Here is a 13,541-nt window from a genome sequence, read left to right as displayed (position 1 = left end):
CGAAGTTATAGCGTTCTCTCCCAATTCACCGTGTAATAATATAGCATCATGGAATGGAAGGGAAGATTATAATTTGTATAATTACTCCACGGGGAGCCCAAAGTGGAACTAGATCCCAGGACTCCAGGATCACGCCCTGAGCCAAAGGCAGGTGCTCAACCACTGAGCCACCCAGGCATCCCAAAAATAATATTATTTAAGGAAATTTGCACATAGCTTCTTGGAGCAGTCACAGTTGGTCCTTGGCTTCTAGATTTTGTGGGTATTTGTAGTTGATTAACTTACTGAAACATTAGAATTATAGGACCCATGAAGGAATTGCTGTCATAGTGATACAAGTATTTCGGTGTGGTATGTGGTTTCCATGTTAAAGGGCTTTGGTAGGCAGAATGACCTCTCTTAGATGTTTACCTTAAATCATTGGAACCTGTATATATGTTTAGTCACAGAGCAAAGGTTGCTTTGCAGATGTATTATGATGCTATAAACTAATCACGTGAATCCTTGAAAGCAAAGAGCTTTCTCCAGCTAAAAGCAGGAGATGTAAGGCAGAAGTGGAGTTCAGAAAGATTCAAAGTGTGAAGAGTATTCTAGCAATATTGGTGGCTTTGAAGATGAAAGAGATCTTCAGGTAAACCAGGTAAAGCAGGAGAAGGGAAAGGGGATGGTAACCTCTAGAAGATGAGAATGACCACTGGCTGTTAGCTGCCAGTGAAATGAGAACCTCAGTCCTACCACCACAGAAATAAATGCTAGCAATGTGAAGGAACCTGGATGTGGATTCTTCCTCAGAACATCCAGGAAGTAGCATAGGCTCCCCCAAAACCTTGGTATCAGCCTTGTGAGACTCTAAGCAGAGTACCCAGCTCAGTACCCCAGACTTCTGACTTTTACAACTGTGAGATAATAGATTTGCATTGCCTCCAAGTTTGTGGTAATTTGTTATAACGCAATAGAAAACTCATTCAATGGCACATCAGTAGCTACATAGAATTCATTTCTAGATGAAATTAGAATGAATGGTGGGCAGGACTAAAGATAAGGGCAGAGACAAATAAACTTTTAATAAACTATTAATGAAAAAAAACAGGAGTAATTATATACAAAATACTATTTTTATGTGAAGTATTAAAAAGAGTAGAATTAAATAGCTGATGTTTATTAAACTCCAACTCACAAGTAACATTAAAATCAAAGTCATTAGGTATCTAACAAAATAGTTTCAAAATATGAGGATAAAAAGAAAAACCTTGAACTTCTAAGAGAAATGGATAAAAATTGAAAGTAAAATATGGGGTGCCTGGGTGGCTCAGTCATTTGAGAAGCTACCTTCTGATTTTGGCTCAGGTCATGATCTTAGGGTTGTGAGATTGAACCCTGAGCTCAGTGGGAAGTCTGCTTGAGATTCTCTCCTCCTCTGCCCCTCCCCACCACTGTGCAAGCATGCTTGCTTTTTCTTTCTCTCAAATAAATAAATATTTTTTTAAAAACTAAAATAGAAAATAAGAATTTCACAGTTAAAGTGATCCGAAATGAGTAAAGATATTGTAGAAATTTAAACAAATAGAACAAACATAGAACTTACATAAAAATGAACTGAGTTCAAGGGCATAAAGGGGATCTGAACAAATACCAAACATTTGATATCAGCATGTTTTGTTCAGGATAACAGTTAGACATTAAAAAAAATCAAATATCTGGGAATAAAAATTAAATGATGAAAATACCATTATTTGGAAAATAATCAAAATAAACATGAAATGCCTGTTTTATTCAACAAAGTGATATTTGAAGAGACAGTTACAGTTTCAAGTGCATTTATTAAAAAAAAAAAAACATGTGCAAGAGAGAAGAAAAATTGAAAATAGGTCCACTTATTAAGTTAACTCAAAAAAAAACAAAACAAAATAAACTCAAAAATGGAAAAGGGAAAATCACTAAAGTTAAAAGCATAAATTATAGGAATAAAAGAAACAAATCCCCAAGTAGTGGTCGATAAGTGAACAACAAAGCTCCCCCCAACAATAAGCATCCAATTAAAATTAAAAAGGCCTTGGTTATTTTTCTTTTTTTAAAGATGTTATTTATTTATTTATAAATGAAAGACGCAGAGAGGCAAAGACACAGGCAGAGGGAGAAGCAGGCTCCCTGTGGGGAACCTGATGTGAGGACTCGATCCCAGGACCCCAGGATCACAACCTGAGCTTAAGGCAGACGCTCAACCACTGAGCCACCCAGGTGCCCCGGCCTTGGTTATTTTTAAAGATTAATAAAAGACTACATTGAACAACATAGGTGGGTGTAATTTGAAATATGAAGTGAACTGTATGGTAATTCATCATTTCATTGTAGTATTGCCTACCTGGTGGTGCTTATCAAAAACACTTTGAATGCTTTTTCACAACACATAGGATAAAATTTCTTTCCTGGAAAACTGAATCTTGGAGCAGGGTTTGGAGGCAGATATATATATATATATATATATATATATATATATATATATATATATATATCTCACAGGTATCTTCCCAAGATATTGTGGCAGATATATATATATATCTCACAGGTATCTTCCCAAGATATTGTGGTGCATACCACTCTATATCATAGGGACCAGGAATACCAGCAATGATACAAAAATCCCAAAACATTTCAGAGGGTCTTGTCAACAACAATGAAACAAAACAACATTGACTTATGAATTTGAGTTGTTATTCTTATCACTTCCAGTTAGGCAAATAGAAGCAATAATGTAGTCAATTCTTGTTTAGATCTTCATGAGGCTTTATCTGATACCCATCTTGATCTCTTTCTTTGAGAGGAACAAAAAGAATCTTAGTAAACCACAGGCCTAACTAGTCAGTTCACTGGAGGTAAGTGAAAGGATATATTATGAGAGTGTATTACAGATTCACCAAAAATTCTAAAAAGCCCTCACCAATTCAGAGCAGTTCCAATATAGCTGGTGAGAATCCCATTATGACATTCATTTTTCCATCAAATTTTCATTGTGATCCTGTGATGCAACAGATATTAAATGATATATAAGTAGATAATTGCAAATAAAACAATACTGGTCCTCATTCCTTAGGATCTTAGTCAATGAAAGAATAAGCAAATAGCTTATTTACATCATCTTGAAGCATTCATCAAAATCTGAAATAATACATTAAGCTATAGGAAAATATGATTAAGAAGCACAGGCAGTGTGTTCCTGATTTCAGAATGATACAAGGGGTGAAGATAGAGCCAGACACTGAAACACTTCTTCATAAGGAAGGTTTTCTTTTTTTTTTTTTTTTTTTTGAAAGAGAACCTTTTATTACTTTTATGTACAGAAAGTTCAACAGCGTCCACTCAGCCCAGCTTGGTGGCCAGTTCTTTAGCCTTTGCTTTTTCCAGCTTGGCGATGCGAGCCACTGACTTCGGACCCAGGACGTTGCCTCCCCAGTGGCGGCGGATCTCATCATATCTGTCATTGTAATTGGTCCTGATGGCTTCTACCAGCTTAGCCAGAGCTCCCTTGTCTTCCGAGTTAACCTGTGTGAAGGCGACAGTGGTGCAGGTCTTCCTGTGGACCAGACGCCCCAGCCTGGCCTTCCCCTTGATAATGCAGTAAGGAACCCCCATCTTACGACACAGGGCAGGCAGGAAGACAACCAGCTCAATGGGATCCACATCATGGGCTATCACTACCAGCTGAGCCTTCTTGTTTTCCACCAAGGTGGTGACAGTGTTAACCCCAGCTCGAAGGACAGGCGGCCTCTTAGTGGGGACATCCCCTTTGCCCGCAGCTTTCTTCTCGGCCCGGGCCAACAGCCTCTGCTTCTTCTCTTGCTTAGTCTCTGGTCTGTACTTGTGCGCCAGCTTAAGCAGTTGTGTAGCTGTTTGGCGGTCCAAGGCCTGGGTGAACTGGTTAATGGCGGGAGGCACCTTGAGACGTTTATACAGGATGGCCCTCTGGCGCTGCAGCCGGATGTAGCGCGGCCACTTGACAAAGCGGGTGAGGTCCCTCTTGGGCTGGATGTCCTGTCCGATGCCGAAGTTCTTAGGCCTCTTCTCGAACAGGGGGTTGACCACCTTCTTGGCCTCCTGCTTCTTCACCACGGCAGGGGCCGGGGCCACCTTCTTCCCCTTCGCCTTCTTCCCTTTCGGCATCTTGGCTTGCTGGAGAGGAGAGCAGGAAGGTTTTCTTTGTGAAAGTTTCCCTGCGCCCTTGAAACCAATGTAGCAACCAAATTCAACTCTACCTACTTTGATTATACATCCTAATTAGGTCAAGTAGGACTCAGGGTGGGGCTCAGGAGAAAACAACCAGTTAGTTAATCATTCTGCCTGCTTCCTTCTAAGCCATTAGTCTCTAAGGAGAAAAGAGCCATCTCAGCCCATATCACTTGAAACTGACTTGATGGGAGACAATGTAAGGGTTTGGAATACAGATAGAAATTAAAGCATGATGTTTTCTTTCATATATTTGGGCTCAGCTCATCTTGAGTTCTTTGGTGCTCTGAGTATCCATGGAAAATGAAGAAAATTGATATCCTTCCCATAACTCTTTTCAGAGAACTTTCTATCAATTAGTGAACAAAAGATAACTAACAGCAAGCAGTCTATTTTAGATGACAGAGTATCACCCTAAAGGAGTTTAGTGAAATTTATATACACGCAAGGTAACATAAAGAAGGTGGTGCATTTAACGAGTCTTGGAGGATCAGTGGGTTAGAGAGTAGAGTTAATGAAGCTAAATGAATAGTTTGCATAGAGAAAAGATAGTTGTCAGCTCAAAAGCGTCTCTATTCAAGAAGAAAGAAAAGAAGAAAGGAAAAGAAAAAGAGAGAGGGAAAGAAAGACACAGACTAAAGGAGTAACTGTGGGTAATTTAGTGAAAACGTTTTCTCCCATAGAAGGAAGTTCAAAGAGCATGTCTTATTGACAATATATCAGTAGTATCGTACCTATATGAAATATGGCCCCTTTAATTTAGAATTTTTCTTTCTTTCTTTCTTCTTCTTCTTCTTCTTCTTCTTCTTCTTCTTCTTCTTCTTCTTCTTCTTCTTCTTCTTCTTTTTTGGACCCATTGATTTTTTTAGGTTGAAATGAGCTCATTTTTCTCCTCTATGGGGAGAGTATTTTCCTGGAACAAAAAGAAAAATGACTCATTTCTACCTAGTAATAAAAATTTCCAGCAGTTTTGCATCTGTCAAACTGTTTTCAGTTTATTCTAAACTTGAATTATAGAAATTTGCAGATAAGTAAACAGTTGTTTTTTTGAAACAATTATTATGGTTTTCTTATATTCCTACTGAGATTTCTTAGTAGTCCTCAAAAAAATTACTCCACTTTTTCATATGCAGTTGTATCATCAAAATGCAAGGTCAGTTCTTTGAAGTGACAATCCCAATGCACTAGATAAATGGTCAGATGGCAAAGTGCAGATAATAGATGACCTTGGGAGCTAGGGTCTTGAAACTTTCAAGGAAACAATTATGAATGCTTTATATCATGGCAGTAAGTCATTGCCCTAAAGCTTGGTTTGTAGGCACGTGTTGTTTTCCCAATAATGCAAGGAGAAAATGGAGGAACTGACAAGCTGTGTACATGCTTACCCATAATCCATACTAATAAGAACACAAATAATTCAAGAGAAGTTTTTAAATGCCACCTTTCTTCACTTTCCTAACTATACCAAAATAGGTCTAGGCAGAAGTTTGGCTTGTATCATGAGAATATCATTATAGCATCTTATAAAATTATTCAACTTATGACCACTGATGTTTTGTTTTTGTTTTGTTTTTTGTTTGTTTTTATTATTATTATTTTTTAATGTTCAGCCTTACATGTTGCAGTAGGTTCTTGTATCCAGGAAAAGATCTGGAATCCAGGCTCAACACCAAAATTATACATTTTTTTCCCTCAGTCTTTGCTGTTCTTTTTGTTTCTTTGCCTCTTACACATACACAATAAAAAATATGTTATTTTTTTCTGTTATATCAATTTTGTAGGTCACTAATTGTGACTCTTTGGGAAAACTCCTTAATTCTTCTAAAATTTCATTTCTTCAATTTTAAAAGCAAATGATATCCTCTGTTCTGCCTAAAGTACATACCATTGTTTCCTCCCTCTTGGGCTAGAACCAGTGGTCATCAAACTTGTTATATCTACCCTAGGACTCAATGAAGACCACCTGAAAGGTGCCTGGGCATGGGGAATTTTAAGGGAATCAACTGTCTGATCCTCGAATTCCAAACTTGTCCTTTCTTACAACTAACCTGCTCCAATTGAAGACTTACTCCATTTTGCCTTTTTTACTTTCTCTTTCATAATCACATCTTTTCCAATTTACCTATAAGAGAGGGGGTGGTGATCTAAATATTTAGTGGCCGCAAGAAGGAACTGTGGTAATCAGTACAGCAAGTCAAGAATTTTTGGAGTCCTACCCTTCCAGCACATATTAGGATTTCATGTCTTACCAATGATTTGGAAGTCAAAATGGCATATTTCTGGGATGGGATGAAGGATTTAATTCCTGGTAATATTCTGTCTGCCATGGCCACTAGCAACTTTTAACATGGCAGCTGGTCTGACAGGCTGAATTTTGGAATCAGCAGACATGGAGCAAAGCCACAGCTGACTTGCATTAAATGCATAGAGTGTGAGAAAAATAGGCAATTTTGTTTGTTTACTTGCTTGCTTTAACTTGGAGGTTGCTAATTACTTTTTCATAACCTGGTCCTTTCTGACTGATACTGTGTTTCTGCATGTTACCTGTAGAAAATTCAACAGACATAAGGAAAGTATAGAATTGATGATGAATCAGTAACATTCATGGGAAGCAGCTTTATTTTATCAGGAGATTTAAAGAATCTTCTAAAGTATAATTACTGAAATTTTTAGTGTGAACAATTTATATTAATAATTGTGATAACTTATTTAAGATAAATTTTACAGTATTTAGAAACTTATAGTCACAGAAAGTTTAAAATTAAATTTCAATTTACATATTGTTTGTAGTTTGTACAGGAATCTGATAAAATGGCAAGGTGATCAATAATAGGCTTTTCAGCATAAGTTACATATGATTGGCACAAAATAGGAAATATATTTATATATATAAAGTGAATATAGCATCATGGAAATAGGAAAAAGAGGATGTAAAATTTCTAACTCTTAAAGATTTTTAAAATATTTATTTATTTGTTCGTTTATTATTTATTTATTTATTTATTTAGACAGACACAGAGTGGGGGGAGGGGCAAAGGGAGGGGGAAGGAGAATCTCAAGAAGTTGGTAGCCCTACGTGGGGCTCAGTCCCAGGACTTTGAGATCATGACCTGAGCCAAAACCATGTAGACACTTAACCTACTGAGCCACCCAGATGCCCCTCTTGAAGTTTTTGATATATACTTTTAATCTTTTTTATTGAAGTATAATTAACATAGTGTTATTATGTTAGTTTCAGATGTACAATATAATGACTCAACAGTAATAACTATAATAAGTATACTTTTAATCTCCTTTATCTATTTCATCCATCTCTCCACCTAAATCACCTCTGGCAAACAGTACTTTCTTCTCTATATTTAAAGTCTGTGTGGGTTTTTTTTGTATTTGTCTTTTTTTTTTCTTTGTTTTGTTTCTTTTTTTCTTCTTTTTTTTTCTTTTGTTTTGTTTCTTACATTCCACATGAGTGAAATCATATGGTATTTATCCTTCTCTGACTTGTTTCATTTAGCATTATATACTTTTTAGATCCATCCATGTTGTTGCAAATGGCAAGGTCTCATTATTTTTTATGGCTAATATTCCTGAGTGTGTGAATGTGTGTGTGTGTGTGTGTGTGTGTGTATGTGCACGCACACATGTGTACCAATCTATTGGTAGACACTTGGGTTGCTTCCATATCCTGGTTATTATAAATAATGCTCTGATAAATAGGGTTGAATGTATCTTTTTGAATTAGTCTTTTTGTTTTCTTTGGGTAAATACCCAGTAGTGGAATTGTGAGATCTTATGGTAAACCAATTTTTATTTCTTTGAGGAACCTCTATACCATATCCAAAAGCAGATGCCCAATTTGTATTCCCACCACTAGTGCAAGACAGTTTCTTTTTTTCCATATCCTTACCAGCACTTGTTATATTTTGTCTTTTTTATTCTATCCATTTTGACTGGTGTACGGTGATTTATTGTGGTTTTGATTTACACTTCCCTAATGCTTGGTGATGTTAAATGTCTTTTAATGCATCAATTGGCCATTTCTATGTTTTCTTTGGAAAAATATCTATTCAGTCATTAATTAAAATGTCATTTTAATTGGATTGTTTGTTTTTGGGTGTTGACCTGTGTAAGGTCTTTATATATCTTAGATGTTAACCCCTAAACTGGTATATCATTTGTAAATATCTCTCTTGCTCAGTAGGTTGCCTTGTTATTTTGTCGATAGTTTTTTTCACTGTGAAAAATGTAGTTTTAAATATATGAAAGTGGATATAGTAATGATATTCAGATTCCACTGGATACATTTAAGAGAAAGTTAATGTTATCTTAAAGTGTCAAAATTGACAAGAGATTGAAAACTACCCATTGTAACTTATGGCAAAAGATTTTAGATGTCAGTGCAAAAATGTATGAGGATTTATGTTTATATTCAAAATTATTTTAATGGGAAGCAAGCCAAATACTTGAAGACCACTGGGTTATAAATATGGGGCATGAGGCTTAGCACATTCAAGAATCAGTTCTTCTAAATCAAACACTTAAAATCTGAGCCATTTAGACTCAGCAATCGCTGAGCTACTGGTGGTTTTAGTCCTGTAAGTTTGCATCACTTATGTCATAATAAAATATAGGGAAGGAGACAACAAAATACCACAAAATGATAACTCTTTATGATTTACTAAGTATTGACAGGAGAGGTGATAAATTATGATGTGTTTTTTGTCAACATTTGGATGTTGAGGACAGACCTCTGCCTGGGAGGATGTAGTAGGGACCCAGTCCTACACAGGGTTGAAGATGCTGAGCACAAGGTTGACATTAGAGGTAGTTTTCTGATTCAAAGGTGGAGAATACATAAACAGTCCCCCTTTATTAGTTGTTCTTTGATCTGGCTCTTATAGCATTATCATAAAATCACTTTAGGATGTTTTCATACTTAAAAGCCTTCCACTTGACTGTCAGTAGCCATATTGATCTTCTCAATTAGAGGAGTAGGACAGTATTAGTTTTCTAGGGCTTCTCTAACAAATTACCACAAGTTGGAAGGCTTGAAACAATATAAATGTATTTTTCACATCTCTGGAAGCCAAAAGTCCACAATTAAGATATTGCAGGGCTACCCTTCCCTCTGAAGGGAATTATTTTCTTAGGCCAAGAAGTGGTCTAACAACTGCATTTTAGCTGGAGGTGGGTGATTCTCAGACTTTAGCATGTATCAGATTCACCTGCAGGGCTTGCCAAACCCCATATTGCTAGACTCCACCCCAGTTTCTGACTCAGTACTTCTAGAGAGGGACAAAGGATCTGAATTTTTAACAAATTTCCAGGTGATGCTGCTTCTGCTGGGCCCCCTAGAGGGCCCACACTTTGAGAACCACTGATCTAGGCTTTAGGCCTATTTTTGGCTTCTGCAAGGAATCCTGGTTGGGTTCATACAACTGTCCTCACTGGTGACTGGTTTAAACTTTACAGCATATATCTCTTAAGACTAGAGCAGTGCTTTTAAAAATTTAATGAGTAAATCAATCACCTGAAAATCTTGTTACAACCCAGAATCCTTCCTGTGTGCCCTGAGTTCCTGGTTTGCTGAGTCTGAGGTGGGCCTGTGTTGGCGAAGGTCATGGAGAAGATGTGACCGCCAGTTGACCCAAGAGCCGCCCCAGGCAATGAGAGGAACCTCACCCCTCCATTGTTCTTGGAATGTACTTTCCACCCCCTGTTCCTATAGCTGAAGCCATTTTAAGATGCATCCTTGAGAAGCAATGTGTGTTATGGAGACTATCGGGATGAGATATATCGCTGAGCCCAATTAAGGCCTTTATATAAATTCTTAAGATTGTGGCAGGTAGTTTGGAGATCTCTTTGCTCTGCCTGGCCCCCAGGGACAAGCCTCCTTAAGTTCCTGTGCTCATTAAAATACCAGCTTCCAACCTGGAGGGGCCTGCCTCTTTCTTCCTTGCCTGCAGTGTACGGAGACTGGTTGCAGATTTCACCTGAGGAATTTTAGAGGTCATGACCAACAGCCTGTGGTTCTACTTTTCTAATAAACTTCCAGATGATACCAGTGCTATTCGTTTGAAGGCCACACTTTAACTGGCAAGGAAGTAGAGGGCATTCATATGCCTGACTTTGTTCTTTGCACACAATTCTTACTGGAACCTAGAACAGAGGACATCAAAGACTGTGATGGTAAGTCCTGATTTGGAGGTGCCATTTCTGGAATGTGATTAAAATGTCTTTGGTCTCCAGTAAGTGCTGCAAAATCTTCTCTGCTTTCTGGATTTATCCCTACCCAACCCTGCCCTCTGCTTATTTTTTCTCCAATCACAACGAGTCAGGGTTAAGCATTATGTGTTTTATTTTATAGTAATATTAGAGGTGAAACTTGAATGAAAATATTAAAGGGATGGGGCCCAAGGGGGTTTTATGGCTCTTCTTTATGGGACTTCAGTGGGTAAAATAATGTCCAGGCTTTCTCCTACCTGGAAGCATCCAAGTTGTTGCTGTAGGTGTTTCAGCAAGCGGTGTTGTTTGTCTTGCACACCTTTGACACACTTTTCTTTAGACTGATAGGTTTTGTCTGGTCAATAGACTAGTAAACAGTGGACAGAGATTCATTGATGGGACAAGCAGAAAAAAGGAAAGAAGTCTGTGCTGGTTTTTCTGTTCTTTCTGTTCTTGGTGGTGGTGATTTGTTGTGACCTAAGAATTATTTTGTAAGGTCCAGCTGAGGAGCTTTCATTGGGTTTGAGGCAGAAACTGGCCAAGAATATGTTATATATGTATTCCCACCCTGCTCACCCTTGGCCTTATCCTGAAGTTCTTTCTTCCTCTGAAGCTTCATAATTGTGGTGGTTAGGGCAAGGATGGTTATGAAGTGATGGCAGTAGCACAAAAGCCTATTGGGATCTAGGTTCCACTTCTCTACTGACTCATGATCTCATTATCTTGAATACTATTAACACTGACAACCACTAAGACCAATTTGTAAACTAAGCAATTTGTAACTATGTAAGTACTATGCAAAAAGTACTAAGGGTTGGGCAGGACAGCAAAGGAATGGGCAGTAAAAACATAATTTGAGAATCTTTGGGCTCTGGGAATCCTCTCTCAAGCCTTGTGTGTGTGTGTGTGTGTGTGTGTGTGTGTGTGTGTGTGTGTAACAGTGTAATTCTCAAGCTAACAGTATAATCCTCAAGCTATCTCAAGACACTTGCTGCTGTTAAGCATTGTTATCTCCACTGAGTAGGTGAGGGATATGGAGATGCAGAGATATTAAATAATTTGTTCAATATCACAAAATTCATAAGTTTTACAGTTGAAATTTGAATGCAGGTCTTTCACAAACATAAGATTTCATGAGTTAAACACATTATGAATGTTAGCAGGCATACTGATGTTATTTAGAATTTATGGTTTACTATTTAAGAACTCTTTCAAAGAAACTAATATTCCAGAAAGCAAGATGGCTTTTATACACATATAATTAAGAGAAGAGAAACCTTCATCTTCAGGGAAGCCCCTGGATTTATGCAGACTGAATAATCTCGAAGGGGTAACTAGGTATCAATAGGGTATCCAGTAACTATCAGTATGGAAAGCAATGGGGCATTTTTCCCCTTGCTTTTCTGCTTTTCTCTTCTTTTTCCTACTAGGAGTTCAATTGGGCAGAGCAAGAAAGTGACTCTCTGATATGTTTGTTCTAAATTCCTGCTAAATCTTTTGCCCCTTCCAAAAGTCAGAGTCTTTAGAGGGAAAATTCCAGATTGTGACTTACATTTAGTCCCTTCAAACCACAAATCTCATTTCTGAAAAGGATCATCGGTGGGAACTGTGCAATTGCTTCCTAGTTTCCTGCTCAGTTGCTTCTTAACCATCAGTCCCAGAGTTAACAAAATGCACAAAATTTGGGGCCCCTGTGTGAAGCAGTTGGTCAAGTGTCTGACTCCTGGTTTCATAACAGGTTTTGATCTCAGGGTCGTGGGATTGAGCCCCCAGATACTGCACTCAATGTGGAGTTTGCTTGAGATTCTCTCTCTCCCCCTCCCACTCATGCCCTCTATGTGTGTGTGTGTGTGTGTGTGTGTGTGTGTGTGTGTGTGTGTGTAAAGTAAATAAATAAATACATCTCTTTGCTTTTAAAGAATGCACACAATTTTATTTTGGATTCACTGAAACAAGGTAAAATGCAAACAAGGCCCTGCATAAAATGAATTTAAAGATCAATTAGAAAGCATGAGCAATAACAAAATGATAATGTAAAAATTTCTGCTCATATGAACAATCGGCTGTTGACATTGTATCATTTTAAAACAAAAGCTATTGTACTGTTTCTAACATTTGAGTGCTTACTGTGTGTCAGGCCACTATTCTAAGATTTTTTTGTCTATATTTTCCTTTTAAGCTTTGGGTTAACATCCAGTGGTGTTTTTTTATGAAAGATGGGGATAGTGAAACATAGAGAGGGTATGTAACTTTCTCAGGGTCATATAGACAGGAATAGATAAATATGATACATAGAGCATACAAGCTTAAAGTCCTTCTATCCACAGTCTGAAACTACATGTGGACGCACACACACACACACACACACACACACACACACACACACACACTCAAAGCCTCTAATTTTGCTTCTAAAGGGCCCAAATCAATGGACTTCTATATTATACTATAGTTATCCTAGCTAGTAGTAAGGCAATATTTAGATAAAGATGCTATACTTACATTGTTATAGGTTTATCTGCAAGTAACATAGTGAAATATTAGTTTTTACGTCTATAAGTTTTACTGCTTTATCTTTGACAAAGTCTGAAATAGTACACTTGTGACATTTTTAAAAATTAGTCTTCTGCATTTAAAGACCACTCACAATTGTCATCTATCATTGTTCTGGAAATGTCACATTGATTTTATCCTCCTTGCAATAAATGGTAACACCCCAAAAAACAAATAATGGTCTGACACTTCAAAATCAGCTGCCAGTCTTGGGTAGGGCAAAAATGAATAAAAAGGGCAATTTTACTTGAAGGACAGGGAAAAAGTAAAAAAGAGAAATTCTCTGTCAGACACTGACAATATTGACAATAGGCCAAAGTAACTTAAATTACAATATTTTGTCTTTTCTATGTAAGAGATGTCATATAAGTGATAAATATAGCATGTCATATCATAAGTCTATTAAATTTTGCAGATGATGGTAAATTTCTTGAAAATAGATTTAGATATAGAACCATAGTAAAGATTGAAAATTGCAAAATCAATGTACATGGAAATCAGATTACTTCTAGATAACCTATGCTGGAATTCTCCTGGAGCATGTC

At 37.3% G+C, this 13,541-nt stretch overlaps 1 protein-coding gene across 1 annotated transcript; it reads right to left on the bottom strand.

The window, feature by feature from the left end:
* Positions 1–3,281: 3,281 nt before the first annotated feature.
* Positions 3,282–4,182, bottom strand: LOC140594956 (large ribosomal subunit protein eL8). The gene has a single exon (XM_072732270.1). It carries the CDS (start codon positions 4,156–4,158, stop codon positions 3,358–3,360), a length of 801 nt encoding a protein of 266 aa, XP_072588371.1. The 5' UTR covers positions 4,159–4,182; the 3' UTR covers positions 3,282–3,357.
* Positions 4,183–13,541: the final 9,359 nt, after the last annotated feature.

This window comes from Vulpes vulpes, chromosome 13, assembly GCF_048418805.1.
Source record: "Vulpes vulpes isolate BD-2025 chromosome 13, VulVul3, whole genome shotgun sequence".
NCBI lineage: Eukaryota > Metazoa > Chordata > Mammalia > Carnivora > Canidae > Vulpes > Vulpes vulpes.
Note: the sequence above shows the minus strand (reverse complement) of the source record. Positions and strands in the feature narration are given on the sequence as shown.

Bases quoted from the DNA above. Each gene is read 5' to 3' on its own strand.
- LOC140594956 (XM_072732270.1), bottom strand. From the start codon at position 4,158: ATGCCGAAAGGGAAGAAGGCGAAGGGGAAGAAGGTGGCCCCGGCCCCT.